The 20,241-nt window shown below is 49.6% G+C and overlaps 1 protein-coding gene across 1 annotated transcript in view; it reads left to right on the forward strand.

Annotated features, from left to right (window-relative positions):
* Positions 1 to 20,241, forward strand: part of LOC138498172 (E3 ubiquitin-protein ligase TRIM69-like) — a 171,806-nt gene that overhangs the window by 59,616 nt on the left and 91,949 nt on the right. The window contains exon 2 of the mRNA XM_069622057.1: positions 12,263 to 12,321. Coding sequence (XP_069478158.1) covers positions 12,273 to 12,321 — 49 coding nt within the window. The 5' untranslated portion in view covers positions 12,263 to 12,272. The remainder of the gene's footprint in view (positions 1 to 12,262; positions 12,322 to 20,241) is intronic.

Genomic DNA, 20,241 nt, shown 5'->3' on the forward strand with positions numbered 1-20,241 from the left:
CTCCATCACCACTTTCAGGAAGAGCCTCGAAACACACCTCTATTCCCATATATAACACTCTCCTCCTCCACCGCTGCACCCTCCATCACCACTTTCAGGAAGAGCCTCGAAACACACCTCTATTCCCATATATAACACTCTCCTCCTCCACCCCTGCACCCTCCATCACCACTTTCAGGAAGAGCCTCGAAACACACCTCTATTCCCATATATAACACTCTCCTCCTCCACCGCTGCACCCTCCATCACCACTTTCAGGAAGAGCCTCGAAACACACCTCTATTCCCATATATAACACTCTCCTCCTCCACCCCTGCACCCTCCATCACCACTTTCAGGAAGAGCCTCGAAACACACCTCTATTCCCATATATAACACTCTCCTCCTCCACCGCTGCACCCTCCATCACCACTTTCAGGAAGATCCTCGAAACACACCTCTATCCCCATATATAAAACTCTCCTCCTCCACTGCTGCACTCTCCATCCTCCATCACCACTTTCAGGAAGATCCTCGAAACACACCTCTATCCCCATATATAAAACTCTCCTCCTCCACTGCTGCCACTTGTCCATCCTAAATCCAGCATTTTAAAGCTTTAATCTCTGTAAGACACCCCGAGACTCTCTGAGTAGAGCCAGCGCTGAACAAAAAATCAACATAAAAAATAATCTAGTTCAGGCCCAGGGACATCATTTCACCAAAATGCCAGGGGTAGCGGAAGTGACATCACACGACCCTTGACCCCCTGATGACATCAGAGGAAGTGATGTCATTTGACCCCACCCCAAAGTGATATCGCGGGAAGCGATGGAACACAACCTTTCACCCATTGACAAAACAGGAAGTGGCATAACATAGCATTGTATACTACGAAAAATATGGGTACGAAATCACTATAAAGTGATGTACATTTCATACAAGAATGGATCACCATATGTATCGAGTGTGTATAGGCCCATATTACCAAATTACTGTGAATGCAAGCAGACGTCCATGACCAAAGGATAATGATGTGTTATTATATAGCACTTCCGCTTAAGCACTTTACATAGAAGAAATATACACCCAATATCACCCAACGTGTGTTGGTACTCATTTATCAACCTCAGAAGGATGAAAGGCTGAGTTCAGGCGTTTGAGAACAGACTAAATCAGTGACTCACCCCCTGAAGTGTGCCTAAAATAAACCTTTAATGAGTCTAGCAATTATTGTATAGAATTCCAGAAAGACACATTTTTTGGCATTCCTATTCTTTCTTATTTAGGGTCAGTGCTGAAAGTGTTAGACTTGTGGCCCTCATGTTCTTATTTTTCTTCTTTTTTTTAAGGGGCCTGAACAAAAAAGCTAGCCACTCCAGAATTAAAGGGTGCTGGCCACAGCCCAGGAGCTTGAATTGAAAAAAAAAATTGAAAAAAATATAAAAGTTTTTTATTATTTTTTTTTTAGAGGTCGCAAGGGAGACCACAGAGATCGCAAGGGAGACCTCAGAGATTGCACTTGCGACTTCTGGCGACCCCCAAATGACGTCCCTGTTCAGGCCTGCCCCATGTCCGAGGAGAGCAGTTACTTTACTAGGCATCCACCCAAGAAGGCATGGAAAACCTTAGCCTGACCCCTCTGCGCCTTGCAGGTGGAGCAGATTAGTGCTCATCTCAACAAGCTCTTGCACCTGACCTGAAAGGCTTTGCTGGCATCCTGCTTTTATGGGGAGTATAGAACACATGTGTCCTGAGTCTCCCGTGGTCACAACATTCCCAGTTACTTTTTCTCATCATGTAGTAAAAAGGGGCCAGGGGCCAGACACTAAACGCATCTCATCTTAAGTCCAGGCTTTGAAAAGACCACAATCTCAAATGAACGTAAAAGGCAGACTAGCAGCCCATGTTCCTGGTGTGGCCCTTGGCACTGGCGACAGGCCGGGTGGGGGATGGTAGAAGACAGACTGGCTAAGCAAGCACGTCTAGCCACAAACACAGCTAGTCTTTCCTCTTGCTCTTCCCCCCATGAAGCCATCTTCTCAAGAGCCAGGAGAATGGGTCTCTGTGCTTCTGACCAGAGAGATGTTCCTCTTTTCACATAGTCTTTCCTCTTGCTCTACCCCCCAGGAAGCCATCTTCTCAAGAGCCAGGAGAAAGGAGCTCTGTGCTTCTGACCAGTGAGATGTTCCTCTTTTCACATAGTCTTTCCTCTTGCTCTACCCCCAGGAAGCCATCTTCTCAAGAGCCAGGAGAAAGGAGCTCTGTGCTTCTGACCATTGAGATGTTCCTCTTTTCACATAGTCTTTCCTCTTGCTCTACCCCCCAGGAAGCCATCTTCTCAAGAGCCAGGAGAAAGGAGCTCTGTGCTTCTGACCAGTGAGATGTTCCTCTTTTCACATAGTCTTTCCTCTTGCTCTACCCCCAGGAAGCCATCTTCTCAAGAGCCAGGAGAAAGGAGCTCTGTGCTTCTGACCATTGAGATGTTCCTCTTTTCACATAGTCTTTCCTCTTGCTCTACCCCCAGGAAGCCATCTTCTCAAGAGCCAGGAGAAAGGAGCTCTGTGCCTCTGACCATTGAGATGTTCCTCTTTTCACAATCCCCGATTTCCACATGTTCTAGGGCTGGGCGGCTGGCGCTAAGCTCCCATTCCAACACCTTCACCTGTGCATTAGATAGATATGCCAGGACATGTCTGAAGCAGGGACCCGTGTGATTCCAACTGCTCTTCATCACCTTTAACTTTCACAAAGGAAATCCACAGAGCACTCTTCACAGGAAGCCCAGACTGTCAATAGGAAGCCAGGCCGCCATTGTGTATGTTTCCTCTTGCAAATCATTATTGTATGGTATTAGAATGTATTAAGCACAGGAGGATCCTAGCCCGAAGGCATCTGGGCGCTGGAGAAGAAGCAAAAATAAAGACCGGAAGAAGTAGCAAAAAAAGAAGACCTAGAAAAGGAACGTTTTAGAGCTTTACGAAAGTGCAGGTGGCCAGGTATCTCACGTAGGAAAAGAGGCAGAGAGTTCCACAGAGTAGGAGCAAGAACGGAGAAAGAACGTCCTCCGAGTCTTGGAACCACCAAACGACTTGTACTTGTGGAACGAAGTGTGCAAGCTCGTACATACATAGTCAGTTTAGAACAGAGAAAAGATGGCCCTATACTTTGGACTGAACGATGCACAATACACAGAATCTCAAACTTGATAGGGCTTCTAACCGGTGAAGTTTGGCTAGCAGTGGGCTGGAATGTGAAAGTCTAGGGGCCCCAAAGTCAGACGTGCCACCGCATTTTGAGTTCTTTAGTTGAATGGGTTCCCTTGACGAAAATCATGGCCACAATGTTTAGAAAACTTTAAGTTGTACAATTAAATCCCAAGGCACTGTGGTGCCCCAGGACACAGCACCAGATGGTCATTCACTGTGCCTGGTGCCCCGGGACACAGTAAAAGAAGGTCATTCACTATGCCTGGTGCCCCGGGACACAGCACAAGAAGGTCATTCACTGTGCCTGGTGCCAGAGGACACAGTACCAGAAGGTCATTCACTGTGCCTGGTGCCCTAGGACACAGCACAAGAAGGTCATTCACTGTGCCTGGTGCCCCAGGACACAGCACCAGAAGGTCATTCACTGTGCCTGGTGCCCTAGGACACAGCACAAGAAGGTCATTCACTGTGCCTGGTGCCCCAGGACACAGCGCCAGAAGGTCATTCACTGTGCCTGGTGCCAGAGGACACAGTACCAGAAGGTCATTCACTGTGCCTGGTGCCCCGGGACACAGTACCAGAAGGCCATTCACTGTGCCTGCTGCCCCAGGACACAGCACCAGAAGGTTATTCATTGTGCCGGTGCCCCAGAACACAGCACCAGGAGGTCATTCACTGTGCCTGGTGCCCCAGGACACAGCACCAGAGGTCATTCACTGTGCCTGGTGCCCTAGGACACAGCACAAGAAGGTCATTCACTGTGCCTGGTGCCAGAGGACACAGTCCCAGAAGGTAATTCACTGTGCCTGGTGCCCTAAGACACAGCACAAGAAGGTCATTCACTGTGCCTGGTGCCCCAGGACACAGCACCAGAAGGTCATTCACTGTGCCTGGTACCCTAGGACACAGCACAAGAAGGTCATTCACTGTGCCTGGTGCCTCAGGACACAGCGCCAGAAGGTCATTCACTGTGTCTGGTGCCAGAGGACACAGTACCAGAAGGTCATTCACTGTGCCTGGTGCCCCGGGACACAGTACCAGAAGGTCATTCACTGTGCCTGCTGCCCCAGGACACAGCAACAGGAGGTCATTCACCGTGCCTGGTGCGCCAGGACACAGCACCAGAAGGTCATTCACCGTGCCTGGTGCACCAGGACACAGCACCAGAAGGTAATTTGCTGTGCCTGGTGCTCCAGGTCACAGTACCAGAAGGTCATTCACTGTGCCTGGTGCCCCAGGACACAATACCAGGTCATCCACTCATTCACTGTGCCTGGTGCCCTAGGACACAGTACCAAAATGTCATTCACTGTGCCTGGTGCCCTAGGACACAGTACCAGAGGTCATTCACTGTGCCTGGTGCCCCAGGACACAGCGCCAGTAGGTCATTCACTGTGCCTGGTGCCCCAGAACACAGCATCAGGAGGTCATTCACTGTGCCTGGTGCCCCAGGACACAGCACCAGGAGGTCATTCACTGTGCCTGGTTCCCCAGGACACAGCACCAGAAGGTCATTCAGTGTGCCTGGTGCCCCAGGATACAGCACCAAAAGGTCATTCACTGTGCCTGGCACCCCAGGACACAGCACCAGAAGGTCATTCACTGTGCCTGGTGCCCCAGGATACAGCACCAAAAGGTCATTCACTGTGCCCCAGGACACAGCACCAGGAGGTCATTAACTGTGCCTGGTGCCTCAGGACACAGCACCAGAAGGTCATTCACTGTGCCTGGCGGCCCCCGACACCGCACAAGAAGGTCATTCACTGTCCCTGGTGCCCCAGGACACAGCACCAGGAGGTCCTTCACTGTGCCTGGCGCCCCAGGACACAGCAGCAGAAGGTCACTCACTGTGCCTGGTGCCCCAGGACACAGCACCAGGAGGTCATTCACTGTGCCTGGCGCCCCAGGACACAGCAGCAGAAGGTCAGTCACTGTGCCTGGTGCCCCAGGACACAGCATCAGATGGTCATTCACTGTGCCTAGTGCCAGAGGACACAGCACCAGAAGGTCATTCACTGTGCCTGGTGCCCCAGGACACAGCACCAGAAGGTCATTCACTGTGCCTGGTGCCAGAGGACACAGCACCAGAAGGTCATTCACCGTGCCTGGTGCCAGAGGACACGGCACCAGAAGGTCATTCAATGTGCCTGGTGCCCCAGGACACAGCACCAGAAGGTCATTCACTGTGCCTGGTGCCCCAGGACACAGCACCAGACGGTCATTCACTGTGCCTGGTCCCCAGGACACAGCACCCGAAGGTCATTCACTGTGCCTGGTGCCAGAGGACACAGCACCAGAAGATCATTCACTGTGCCTGGTACCCAGGGACACATCACCAGAAGGTCATTCACTGTGCCTGGTGCCCCGGGACACAGCACCAGAAGGTCATTCACTGTGCCTGGTGCCCCAGGACACAGCACCAGAAGGCCATTCACTGTGCCTGGCGCCCCAGGACACAGCACCAGAAGGTCATTCACTGTGCCTCGTGCCCCAGGACACAGCAGCAGAAGGTCATTTACTGTGCCTGGTGCCCCAGGACACAGCGCCAGAAGGTCATTCAGTGTGCCTGGTGCCCCAGGACACAGCAGAAGAAGGTCATTCACTGTGCCTGGCGCCCCAGGACACAGCACCAGAAGGTCATTCACTGTGCCTGGTGCCCCAGGCCACAGCACCAGAAGGTCATTCACTGTGCCTGGTGCCCCATGACACTGCACCAGAAGGTCATTCACTGTGCCTGGTGCCCCAGGACACAGCACCAGAAGGTCATTCACTGTGCCTGGTGCCCCTGCACACAGCGCCAGAAGGTCATTCACTGTGCCTGGTGCCCCAGGACACAGCACCAAAAGGTAATTTGCTGTGCCTGGTGCTCCAGGTCACAGTACCAGAAGGCCATCCACTGTGCCTGGTGCCCCAGGACACAGTATCAGGTCATCCACTCATTCACTGTGCCTGGTGCCCTAGGACACAGTACCAAAATGTAATTCACTGTGCCTGGTGCCCCAGGACACAGCACCAGAAGGTCATTCACTGTGCCTGGTGCCCCAGGACACAGCACCAGAGGTCATTCACTGTGCCTGGTGCCCCGGGACATAGCACAAGCACAAGAAGGTCATTCACTGTGCCGGTGCCCCAGGACACAGCACCAGAGGTCATTCACTGTGCCTGGTGCCCGTGCCCCAGGATACAGCACCAAAAGGTCATTCACTGTTCCTGGCACCCCAGGACACAGCACCAGAAGGTCATTCACTGTGCCTGGTGCCCCAGGATACAGCACCAAAAGGTCATTCACTGTGCCCCAGGACACAGCACCAGAGGTCATTCACTGTGCCTGGTGCCCGTGCCCCAGGATACAGCACCAAAAGGTCATTCACTGTGCCTGGCACCCCATGACACAGCACCAGGAGGTCATTCACTGTGCCTGGTGCCCCAGGACACAGCACCAGAGGACATTCACTGTGCCTGTTGCCCCAGGACACAGCACCAGACGGCCATTCACTGTGCCTGGTACCCCTGCACACAACGCCAGAAGGTCATTCACTGTGCCTGGTGCCAGAGGACACAGCACCAGAAGATCATTCACTGTGCCTGGTACCCAGACACACAGCACCAGAGGTCATTCACTGTGTCTGGCGCCCCAGGACACAGCGCCAGGAGGTCATTCACTGTGCCTGGTGCCCCAGGACACAGCACCAGAAGGTCATTCACTGTGCCTGGTGCCCCAAGACACAGCACCAGAGGTCATTCAATGTGCCTGGTGCCCCAGGACACAGCACCAGGAGGTCATTCACTCTGCCTGGTGCCAGAGGACACAGCACCAGAGGTCATTCACTGTGCCTGGTGCCCCAGGACACAGCACCAGAAGGCCATTCACTGTGCCTGGTGCACCTGCACACAGCACCAGAAGGCCATTCACTGTGCCTGGTGCCACTGCACACAGCGCCAGAAGGTCATTCACTGTGCCTGGTGCCAGAGGACACAGCACCAGAAGATCATTCACTGTGCCTGGCGCCCCAGGACACAGCACCAGGAGGTCATTCACTGTGCCTGGTGCCAGAGGACACAGCACCAGAACGTCATTCACTGTGCCTGGTGCCCCAGGACACAGCACCAGAGGTCATTCAATGTGCCTGGTGCCCCAGGACACAGCACCAGGAGGTCATTCACTGTGCCTGGTGCCAGAGGACACAGCACCAGAAGGTCATTCACTGTGCCTGGTGCCCCAGGACACAGCACCAGAGGTCATTCAATGTGCCTGGTGCCCCAGGACACAGCACCAGGAGGTCATTCACTGTGCCTGGTGCCAGAGGACACAGCACCAGAAGGTCATTCACTGTGCCTGGTGCCCCAGGACACAGCACCAGAGGTCATTCAATGTGCCTGGTGCCCCAGGACACAGCACCAGGAGGTCATTCACTGTGCCTGGTGCCAGAGGACACAGCACCAGAAGGTCATTCACTGTGCCTGGTGCCCCAGGACACAGCACCAGAGGTCATTCAATGTGCCTGGTGCCCCAGGACACAGCACCAGGAGGTCATTCACTGTGCCTGGTGCCAGAGGACACAGCACCAGAAGGTCATTCACTGTGTCTGGCGCCCCAGGACACAGCACCAGGAGGTCATTCACTGTGCCTGGTGCCAGAGGGCACAGCACCAGAAGGTCATTCACTGTGCCTGGTACCCAGGGACACAGCACCAGAGGTCATTCACTGTGTCTGGCGCCCCAGGACACAGCACCAGGAGGTCATTCACTGTGCCTGGTGCCAGAGGACACAGCACCAGAAGGTCATTCAATGTGCCTGGTGCCCCAGGACACAGCACCAGGAGGTCATTCACTGTGCCTGGTGCCAGAGGACACAGCACCAGAAGGTCATTCACTGTGCCTGGTGCCCCAGGACACAGCACCAGAGGTCATTCAATGTGCCTGGTGCCCCAGGACACAGCACCAGGAGGTCATTCACTGTGCCTGGTGCCAGAGGACACAGCACCAGAAGGTCATTCACTGTGCCTGGTGCCCCAGGACACAGCACCAGAGGTCATTCAATGTGCCTGGTGCCCCAGGACACAGCACCAGGAGGTCATTCACTGTGCCTGGTGCCAGGGGACACAGCACCAGAAGGTCATTCACTGTGTCTGGCGCCCCAGGACACAGCACCAGGAGGTCATTCACTGTGCCTGGTGCCAGAGGACACAGCACCAGAAGGTCATTCACTGTGCCTGGTACCCAGGGACACAGCACCAGAGGTCATTCACTGTGTCTGGCGCCCCAGGACACAGCACCAGGAGGCCATTCACTGTGCCTGGCGCCCCAGGACACAGCACCAGAAGGTCATTCACTGTGCCTCGTGCGCCAGGACACAGCAGCAGAAGGTCATTTACTGTGCCTGGTGCCCCAGGACACAGCACCAGAAGGTCATTCAGTGTGCCTGGTGCCCCAGGACACAGCAGAAGAAGGTCATTCACTGTGCCTGGCGCCCCAGGACACAGCACCAGAAGGTCATTCACTGTGCCTGGTGCCCCAGGCCACAGCACCAGAAGGTCATTCACTGTGCCTGGTGCCCCATGACACTGCACCAGAAGGTCATTCACTGTGCTGGTGCCCCAGGACACAGCACCAGAAGGTCATTCACTGTGCCTGGTGCCCCTGCACACAGCGCCAGAAGGTCATTCACTGTGCCTGGTGCCCCAGGACACAGCACCAAAAGGTAATTTGCTGTGCCTGGTGCTCCAGGTCACAGTACCAGAAGGCCATTCACTGTGCCTGGTGCCCCAGGACACAGTATCAGGTCATCCACTCATTCACTGTGCCTGGTGCCCTAGGACACAGTACCAAAATGTAATTCACTGTGCCTGGTGCCCCAGGACACAGCACCAGAAGGTCATTCACTGTGCCTGGTGCCCCAGGACACAGCACCAGAGGTCATTCACTGTGCCTGGTGCCCCGGGACATAGCACAAGCACAAGAAGGTCATTCACTGTGCCGGTGCCCCAGGACACAGCACCAGAGGTCATTCACTGTGCCTGGTGCCCGTGCCCCAGGATACAGCACCAAAAGGTCATTCACTGTTCCTGGCACCCCAGGACACAGCACCAGAAGGTCATTCACTGTGCCTGGTGCCCCAGGATACAGCACCAAAAGGTCATTCACTGTGCCCCAGGACACAGCACCAGAGGTCATTCACTGTGCCTGGTGCCCGTGCCCCAGGATACAGCACCAAAAGGTCATTCACTGTGCCTGGCACCCCAGGACACAGCACCAGGAGGTCATTCACTGTGCCTGGTGCCCCAGGACACAGCACCAGAGGACATTCACTGTGCCTGTTGCCCCAGGACACAGCACCAGACGGCCATTCACTGTGCCTGGTACCCCTGCACACAACGCCAGAAGGTCATTCACTGTGCCTGGTGCCAGAGGACACAGCACCAGAAGATCATTCACTGTGCCTGGTACCCAGACACACAGCACCAGAGGTCATTCACTGTGTCTGGCGCCCCAGGACACAGCGCCAGGAGGTCATTCACTGTGCCTGGTGCCCCAGGACACAGCACCAGAAGGTCATTCACTGTGCCTGGTGCCCCAAGACACAGCACCAGAGGTCATTCAATGTGCCTGGTGCCCCAGGACACAGCACCAGGAGGTCATTCACTGTGCCTGGTGCCAGAGGACACAGCACCAGAGGTCATTCACTGTGCCTGGTGCCCCAGGACACAGCACCAGAAGGCCATTCACTGTGCCTGGTGCACCTGCACACAGCACCAGAAGGCCATTCACTGTGCCTGGTGCCCCAGGACACAGCACCAGGAGGTCATTCACTGTGCCTGGTGCCAGAGGACACAGCACCAGAAGGTCATTCACTGTGCCTGGTGCCCCAGGACACAGCACCAGAGGTCATTCAATGTGCCTGGTGCCCCAGGACACAGCACCAGGAGGTCATTCACTGTGCCTGGTGCCAGAGGACACAGCACCAGAAGGTCATTCACTGTGCCTGGTGCCCCAGGACACAGCACCAGAGGTCATTCAATGTGCCTGGTGCCCCAGGACACAGCACCAGGAGGTCATTCACTGTGCCTGGTGCCAGAGGACACAGCACCAGAAGGTCATTCACTGTGCCTGGTGCCCCAGGACACAGCACCAGAGGTCATTCAATGTGCCTGGTGCCCCAGGACACAGCACCAGGAGGTCATTCACTGTGCCTGGTGCCAGAGGACACAGCACCAGAAGGTCATTCACTGTGTCTGGCGCCCCAGGACACAGCACCAGGAGGTCATTCACTGTGCCTGGTGCCAGAGGGCACAGCACCAGAAGGTCATTCACTGTGCCTGGTACCCAGGGACACAGCACCAGAGGTCATTCACTGTGTCTGGCGCCCCAGGACACAGCACCAGGAGGTCATTCACTGTGCCTGGTGCCAGAGGACACAGCACCAGAAGGTCATTCAATGTGCCTGGTGCCCCAGGACACAGCACCAGGAGGTCATTCACTGTGCCTGGTGCCAGAGGACACAGCACCAGAAGGTCATTCACTGTGCCTGGTGCCCCAGGACACAGCCCCAGAGGTCATTCAATGTGCCTGGTGCCCCAGGACACAGCACCAGGAGGTCATTCACTGTGCCTGGTGCCAGAGGACACAGCACCAGAAGGTCATTCACTGTGCCTGGTGCCCCAGGACACAGCACCAGAGGTCATTCAATGTGCCTGGTGCCCCAGGACACAGCACCAGGAGGTCATTCACTGTGCCTGGTGCCAGGGGACACAGCACCAGAAGGTCATTCACTGTGTCTGGCGCCCCAGGACACAGCACCAGGAGGTCCTTCACTGTGTCTGGTGCCAGAGGACACAGCACCAGAAGGTCATTCACTGTGCCTGGTACCCAGGGACACAGCACCAGAGGTCATTCACTGTGTCTGGCGCCCCAGGACACAGCACCAGGAGGTCATTCACTGTGCCTGGGGCCAGAGGACACAGCACCAGAAGGTCATTCACTGTGCCTGGTGCCCCAGGACACAGCACCAGAGGTCATTCAATGTGCCTGGTGCCCCAGGACACAGCACCAGGAGGTCATTCACTGTGCCTGGTGCCAGAGGACACTGCACCAGAAGGTCATTCACTGTGCCTGGTGCCCCAGGACACAGCACCAGAGGTCATTCAATGTGCCTGGTGCCCCAGGACACAGCACCAGGAGGTCATTCACTGTGCCTGGTGCCAGAGGACACAGCACCAGAAGGTCATTCACTGTGTCTGGCGCCCCAGGACACAGCACCAGGAGGTCATTCACTGTGCCTGGTGCCAGAGGACACAGCACCAGAAGGTCATTCACTGTGCCTGGTACCCAGGGACACAGCACCAGAGGTCATTCACTGTGTCTGGCGCCCCAGGACACAGCACCAGCACCAATGCAATGACTGTGCCTGGTGCCAGAGGACACAGCACCAGAAGGTCATTCACTGTGCCTGGTGCCCCAGGACACAGCACCAGAGGTCATTCAATGTGCCTGGTGCCCCAGGACACAGCACCAGGAGGTCATTCACTGTGTCTGGCACCCCAGGACACAGCGCCAGGAGGTCATTCACTGTGCCTGGTGCCCCAGGACACAGCACCAGAAGGTCATTCACTGTGCCTGGTGCCCCAGGACACAGCACCAGGAGGTCATTCACTGTGCCTGGCTCCCCAGGACACAGCACCAGAAGGTCATTGAATCATTATCCCTCTGAGTGGCCTTCGAGTTCCTTTCGGACACTGACACCAAACCCATAATAATGTCTACATCACCCTCCGCTCACATGCCTCACCCTGCCACATTGCAATGGCCAATAAGAGGGAAAGACCCCGGTCTAAGGGACCAATTAGGAGTTCTCTCTTCTCCTCAGAACATTGGAGTGTGAGAACGATACTTGCAAGCTAGAGATGTAGTTAGTTTGTGAGAAAGCTAAAGCACTGTCCTGCCACACTACCAGAGATGTGACCCCCTGAATCCCCCACGAGTGAGATACAGCTAAGAGGAGGGTATCTGTGAAATATTGGCTGTCTTTTAAGATCAATCATGACATCATTAATCAATTGCTTTTGGTTTCTTTCCAGGATTCTGGACATGTTGGCAATGATTATTCTCCTGCTTCACGTCCTCAGCGTTTACCACGGTTAGTGCTGATTCTGACAATCACAAACTAGATGGTGTGCACCAGTATGAATACAATGAGTGAGTGATGCACCAGTATCAATGCAATGATTGAGTGATGCACCAGTATCAATGCAATGCCTGAGTGAATGAGTGATGTACCAGTATCAATGCAATGACTGAGTGAGTGATGCACCAGTATCAATGCAATGACTGAGTGAGTGAATGAGTGATGCACCAGTATCAATGCAATGATTGAGTGATGCACCAGTATCAATGCAATGATTGAGTGATGCACCAGTATCAATGCAATGACTGAGTGAGTGAATGAGTGATGCACCTGTATCAATGCAATGACTGAGTGAGTGAATGAGTGATGCACCAGTATCAATACAATGACTGAGTGAGTGAATGAGTGATGCACACGTATCAATACAATGACTGAGTGAGTGAATGAGTGATGCACATGTATCAATGCAATGACAGAGTGAGTGAATGAGTGAAGCACCAGTATCAATACAATGATTGAGTGAGCGATGCACCTGTGTCAATGCAATGATTGAGTGGGTAAATGAGTGATGCACCAGTATCAATGCAATGACTGAGTGAGTGAATGAGTGATGCACCAGTATCAATGTAATGACTGAGTGAGTGAATGAGTGATGCACACGTATCAATGCAATGACTGAGTGAGTGAATGAGTGATGCACACGTATCAATACAATGACTGAGTGAGTGAATGAGTGATGCACATGTATCAATGCAATGACAGAGTGAGTGAATGAGTGAAGCACCAGTATCAATACAATGATTGAGTGAGCGATGCACCTGTGTCAATTGAATGATTGAGTGGGTAAATGAGTGATGCACCAGTATCAATGCAATGACTGAGTGAGTGAATGAGTGATGCACCAGTATCAATGCAATGACTGAGTGAATGAATGAGTGAAGCACGAGTATCAATACAATGATTGAGTGAGCGATGCACCTGTATCAATGCACTGATTGAGTGAGTGAATGAGTGATGCACCAGTATCAATGCAATGACTGAGTGAGTGAATGAGTGATGCACCAGTATCAATGCAATGACTGAGTGAGTGAATGAGTGATGCACCAGTATCAATACAATGACTGAGTGAGTGAATGAGTGATGCACCAGTATCAATGCAATGACTGAGTGAGTGAATCAGTGATGCACCAGTATCAATGCAATGACTGAGTGAGTGAATCAGTGATGCACCAGTATCAATGCAATGACTGAGTGAGTGAATGAGTGAAGCACCAGTATCAATACAATGATTGAGTGAGCAATGCACCTGTATCAATGCAATTATTGAGAGAGTGAATGAGTGATGCACCAGTATCAATGCAATGACTGAGTGAGTGAATGAGTGAAGCACCAGTATCAATACAATGACTGAGTGAATGAGCAATGCACCAGTATCAATGCAATGACTAAGTGAGTGAATGAGTGATGCACCAGTATCAATGCAATGACTGAGTGAGTGAATGAGTGAAGCACCAGTATCAATACAATGATTGAGTGAGCGATGCACCTGTATCAATGCAATGATTGAGTGAGTGAATGAGTGATGCACCAGTATCAATGCAATGACTGAGTGAGTGAATGAATGATGCACCTGTATCAGTACAATGATTGAGTGAGTGAATGAGTGATGCACCAGTATCAATACGATGACTGAGTGAATGAGTGATGCACACGTATCAATGCAATGAGTGAGTGAATGAGTGATGCACCATTATCGATACAATGATTGAGTGAGCGATGCACCTGTATCAATGCAATGACTGAGTGAGTGAATGAGTGATGCACCTGTATCAATACAATGATTGAGTGAGTGAATGAGTGATGCACCAGTATCAATACAATGACTGAGTGAGTGAATGAGTGATGCACCAGTATCAATGCAATGACTGAGAGAGTGAATGAGTGATGCACCAGTATCAATACAATGAATGAGTGAGTGAATGAGTGATGCACCAGTATCAATGCAATGACTGAGTGAGCGATGCACCTGTATCAATGCAATGACTGAGTGAGTGAATGAGTGATGCACCTGTATCAATACAATGACTGAGTGAGTGAGTGAATGAGTGATGCACCAGTATCAATACAATGATTGAGTGAGTGAATGAGTGATGCACCAGTATCAATACAATGACTGAGTGAATGAGTGATGCACACGTATCAATGCAATGACTGAGTGAGTGAATGAGTGAAGCACCAGTATCAATGCAATAACTGACTGAGTGAATGAGTGATGCACACGTGTCAATGCAATGACTGAGTGAGTGAATGAGTGATGCACACGTATCAATGCAATGACTGAGTGAGTGAATGAGTGAAGCACCAGTATCAATACAATGACTGAGTGAGTGAATGACTGATGCACCAGTATCAATGCAATGACTGAGTGAGTGAATGAGTGATGCACCAGTATCAATACAATGAGTGAGTGAATGAGTGAAGCACCAGTATCAATACAATGACTGAGTGAATGAGTAATGCACACGTATCAATGCAATGACTAAGTGAGTGAATGCGTGATGCACCAGTATCAATGCAATGACTGAGTGAGTGAATGAGTGAAGCACCAGTATCAATACAATGACTGAGTGAATGAGTGATGCACACGTATGAATGCAATGACTGAGTGAGTGAATGAGTGATGCACCAGTATCAATGCAATGACTGAGTGAGTGAATGAGTGAAGCACCAGTATCAATACAATGACTGAGTGAATGAGCAATGCACCAGTATCAATGCAATGACTGAGTGAGTGAATGAGTGAAGCACCAGTATCAATACAATGACTGAGTGAATGAGCAATGCACCAGTATCAATGCAATGACTGAGTGAGTGAATGAGTGATGCACCAGTATCAATGCAATGACTGAGTGAGTGAATGAGTGAAGCACCAGTATCAATACAATGATTGAGTGAGCGATGCACCTGTATCAATGCAATGATTGAGTGAGTGAATGAGTGATGCACCAGTATCAATGCAATGACTGAGTGAGTGAATGAATGATGCACCTGTATCAATACAATGATTGAGTGAGTGAATGAGTGATGCACCAGTATCAATACAATGACTGAGTGAATGAGTGATGCACACGTATCAATGCAATGAGTGAGTGAATGAGTGATGCACCATTATCGATACAATGATTGAGTGAGCGATGCACCTGTATCAATGCAATGACTGAGTGAGTGAATGAGTGATGCACCTGTATCAATACAATGATTGAGTGAGTGAATGAGTGTTGCACCAGTATCAATACAATGACTGAGTGAGTGAATGAGTGATGCACCAGTATCATTGCAATGACTGAGAGAGTGAATGAGTGATGCACCAGTATCAGTACAATGACTGAGTGAGTGAATGAGTGATGCACCAGTATCAATGCAATGACTGAGTGAGCGATGCACCTGTATCAATGCAATGACTGAATGAGTGAATGAGTGATGCACCTGTATCAATACAATGATTGAGTGAGTGAATGAGTGATACACCAGTACCAATGCAATGACTGAGTGAATGAGTGATGCACACGTATCAATGCAATGACTGAGTGAGTGAATGAGTGAAGAACCAGTATTAATGCAATAACTGAGTGAGTGATGCACCTGTATCAATGCAATGATTGAGTGATGCACTTGTATCAATACAATGACTGAGTGAGAGAGTGAATGAGTGATGCACCAGTATCAATACAATGATTGAGTGAGTGAATGAGTGATGCACCAGTATCAATACAATGACTGAGTGAATGAGTGATGCACACGTATCAATGCAATGACTGAGTGAGTGAATGAGTGAAGCACCAGTATCAATGCAATAACTGACTGAGTGAATGAGTGATGCACACGTATCAATGCAATGACTGAGTGAGTGAATGAGTGATGCACACGTATCAATGCAATGACTGAGTGAGTGAATGAGTGAAGCACCAGTATCAATACAATGACTGAGTGAGTGAATGACTGATGCACCAGTATCAATGCACTGACTGAGTGAGTGAATGAGTGATGCACACGTATCAATACAATGACTGAGTGAGTGAATGAGTGATGCACATGTATCAATGCAATGACAGAGTGAGTGAATGAGTGAAGCACCAGTATCAATACAATGATTGAGTGAGCGATGCACCTGTGTCAATGCAATGATTGAGTGGGTAAATGAGTGATGCACCAGTATCAATGCAATGACTGAGTGAGTGAATGAGTGATGCACCAGTATCAATGTAATGACTGAGTGAGTGAATGAGTGATGCACACGTATCAATGCAATGACTGAGTGAGTGAATGAGTGATGCACACGTATCAATACAATGACTGAGTGAGTGAATGAGTGATGCACATGTATCAATGCAATGACAGAGTGAGTGAATGAGTGAAGCACCAGTATCAATACAATGATTGAGTGAGCGATGCACCTGTGTCAATTGAATGATTGAGTGGGTAAATGAGTGATGCACCAGTATCAATGCAATGACTGAGTGAGTGAATGAGTGATGCACCAGTATCAATGCAATGACTGAGTGAATGAATGAGTGAAGCACGAGTATCAATACAATGATTGAGTGAGCGATGCACCTGTATCAATGCACTGATTGAGTGAGTGAATGAGTGATGCACCAGTATCAATGCAATGACTGAGTGAGTGAATGAGTGATGCACCAGTATCAATGCAATGACTGAGTGAGTGAATGAGTGATGCACCAGTATCAATACAATGACTGAGTGAGTGAATGAGTGATGCACCAGTATCAATGCAATGACTGAGTGAGTGAATCAGTGATGCACCAGTATCAATGCAATGACTGAGTGAGTGAAGCACCAGTATCAATACAATGACTGAGTGAATGAGCAATGCACCAGTATCAATGCAATGACTATGTGAGTGAATGAGTGATGCACCAGTATCAATGCAATGACTGAGTGAGTGAATGAGTGAAGCACCAGTATCAATACAATGATTGAGTGAGCGATGCACCTGTATCAATGCAATGATTGAGTGAGTGAATGAGTGATGCACCAGTATCAATGCAATGACTGAGTGAGTGAATGAATGATGCACCTGTATCAGTACAATGATTGAGTGAGTGAATGAGTGATGCACCAGTATCAATACGATGACTGAGTGAATGAGTGATGCACACGTATCAATGCAATGAGTGAGTGAATGAGTGATGCACCATTATCGATACAATGATTGAGTGAGCGATGCACCTGTATCAATGCAATGACTGAGTGAGTGAATGAGTGATGCACCTGTATCAATACAATGATTGAGTGAGTGAATGAGTGATGCACCAGTATCAATACAATGACTGAGTGAGTGAATGAGTGATGCACCAGTATCAATGCAATGACTGAGAGAGTGAATGAGTGATGCACCAGTATCAATACAATGAATGAGTGAGTGAATGAGTGATGCACCAGTATCAATGCAATGACTGAGTGAGCGATGCACCTGTATCAATGCAATGACTGAGTGAGTGAATGAGTGATGCACCTGTATCAATACAATGACTGAGTGAGTGAGTGAATGAGTGATGCACCAGTATCAATACAATGATTGAGTGAGTGAATGAGTGATGCACCAGTATCAATACAATGACTGAGTGAATGAGTGATGCACACGTATCAATGCAATGACTGAGTGAGTGAATGAGTGAAGCACCAGTATCAATGCAATAACTGACTGAGTGAATGAGTGATGCACACGTGTCAATGCAATGACTGAGTGAGTGAATGAGTGATGCACACGTATCAATGCAATGACTGAGTGAGTGAATGAGTGAAGCACCAGTATCAATACAATGACTGAGTGAGTGAATGACTGATGCACCAGTATCAATGCAATGACTGAGTGAGTGAATGAGTGATGCACCAGTATCAATACAATGAGTGAGTGAATGAGTGAAGCACCAGTATCAATACAATGACTGAGTGAATGAGTAATGCACACATATCAATGCAATGACTAAGTGAGTGAATGCGTGATGCACCAGTATCAATGCAATGACTGAGTGAGTGAATGAGTGAAGCACCAGTATCAATACAATGACTGAGTGAATGAGTGATGCACACGTATGAATGCAATGACTGAGTGAGTGAATGAGTGATGCACCAGTATCAATGCAATGACTGAGTGAGTGAATGAGTGAAGCACCAGTATCAATACAATGACTGAGTGAATGAGTGAAGCACCAGTATCAATACAATGACTGAGTGAATGAGCAATGCACCAGTATCAATGCAATGACTGAGTGAGTGAATGAGTGAAGCACCAGTATCAATGCAATGACTGAGTGAGTGAATGAGTGATGCACCAGTATCAATGCAATGACTGAGTGAGTGAATGAGTGAAGCACCAGTATCAATACAATGATTGAGTGAGCGATGCACCTGTATCAATGCAATGATTGAGTGAGTGAATGAGTGATGCACCAGTATCAATGCAATGACTGAGTGAGTGAATGAATGATGCACCTGTATCAATACAATGATTGAGTGAGTGAATGAGTGATGCACCAGTATCAATACAATGACTGAGTGAATGAGTGATGCACACGTATCAATGCAATGAGTGAGTGAATGAGTGATGCACCATTATCGATACAATGATTGAGTGAGCGATGCACCTGTATCAATGCAATGACTGAGTGAGTGAATGAGTGATGCACCTGTATCAATACAATGATTGAGTGAGTGAATGAGTGTTGCACCAGTATCAATACAATGACTGAGTGAGTGAATGAGTGATGCACCAGTATCAATGCAATGACTGAGAGAGTGAATGAGTGATGCACCAGTATCAGTACAATGACTGAGTGAGTGAATGAGTGATGCACCAGTATCAATGCAATGACTGAGTGAGCGATGCACCTGTATCAATGCAATGACTGAATGAGTGAATGAGTGATGCACCTGTATCAATACAATGATTGAGTGAGTGAATGAGTGATACACCAGTACCAATGCAATGACTGAGTGAATGAGTGATGCACACGTATCAATGCAATGACTGAGTGAGTGAATGAGTGAAGAACCAGTATTAATGCAATAACTGAGTGAGTGATGCACCTGTATCAATGCAATGATTGAGTGATGCACTTGTATCAATACAATGACTGAGTGAGTGAGTGAATGAGTGATGCACCAGTATCAATACAATGATTGAGTGAGTGAATGAGTGATGCACCAGTATCAATACAATGACTGAGTGAATGAGTGATGCACACGTATCAATGCAATGACTGAGTGAGTGAATGAGTGAAGCACCAGTATCAATGCAATAACTGACTGAGTGAATGAGTGATGCACACGTATCAATGCAATGACTGAGTGAGTGAATGAGTGATGCACACGTATCAATGCAATGACTGAGTGAGTGAATGAGTGAAGCACCAGTATCAATACAATAACTGAGTGAGTGAATGACTGATGCACCAGTATCAATGCACTGACTGAGTGAGTGAATGAGTGATGCACCAGTATCAATACAATGAGTGAGTGAGTGAATGAGTGAAGCACCAGTATCAATACAATGACTGAGTGAATGAGTAATGCACACGTATCAATGCAATGACTAAGTGAGTGAATGAGTGATGCACCAGTATCAATGCAATGACTGAGTGAGTGAATGAGTGAAGCACCAGTATCAATACAATGACTGAGTGAATGAGCAATGCACCAGTATCAATGCAATGACTGAGTGAGTGAATGAGTGATGCACCAGTATCAATGCAATGACTGAGTGAGTGAATGAGTGAAGCACCAGTATCAATACAATGATTGAGTGAGCGATGCACCTGTATCAATGCAATTATTGAGAGAGTGAATGAGTGATGCACCTGTATCAATGCAATGATTGAGTGAGTGAATGAGTGATGCACCAGTATCAAT

This window comes from Ambystoma mexicanum, chromosome 5q, assembly GCF_040938575.1.
Source record: "Ambystoma mexicanum isolate Mex_15411 chromosome 5q, UKY_AmexF1_1, whole genome shotgun sequence".
Lineage (NCBI taxonomy): Eukaryota > Metazoa > Chordata > Amphibia > Caudata > Ambystomatidae > Ambystoma > Ambystoma mexicanum.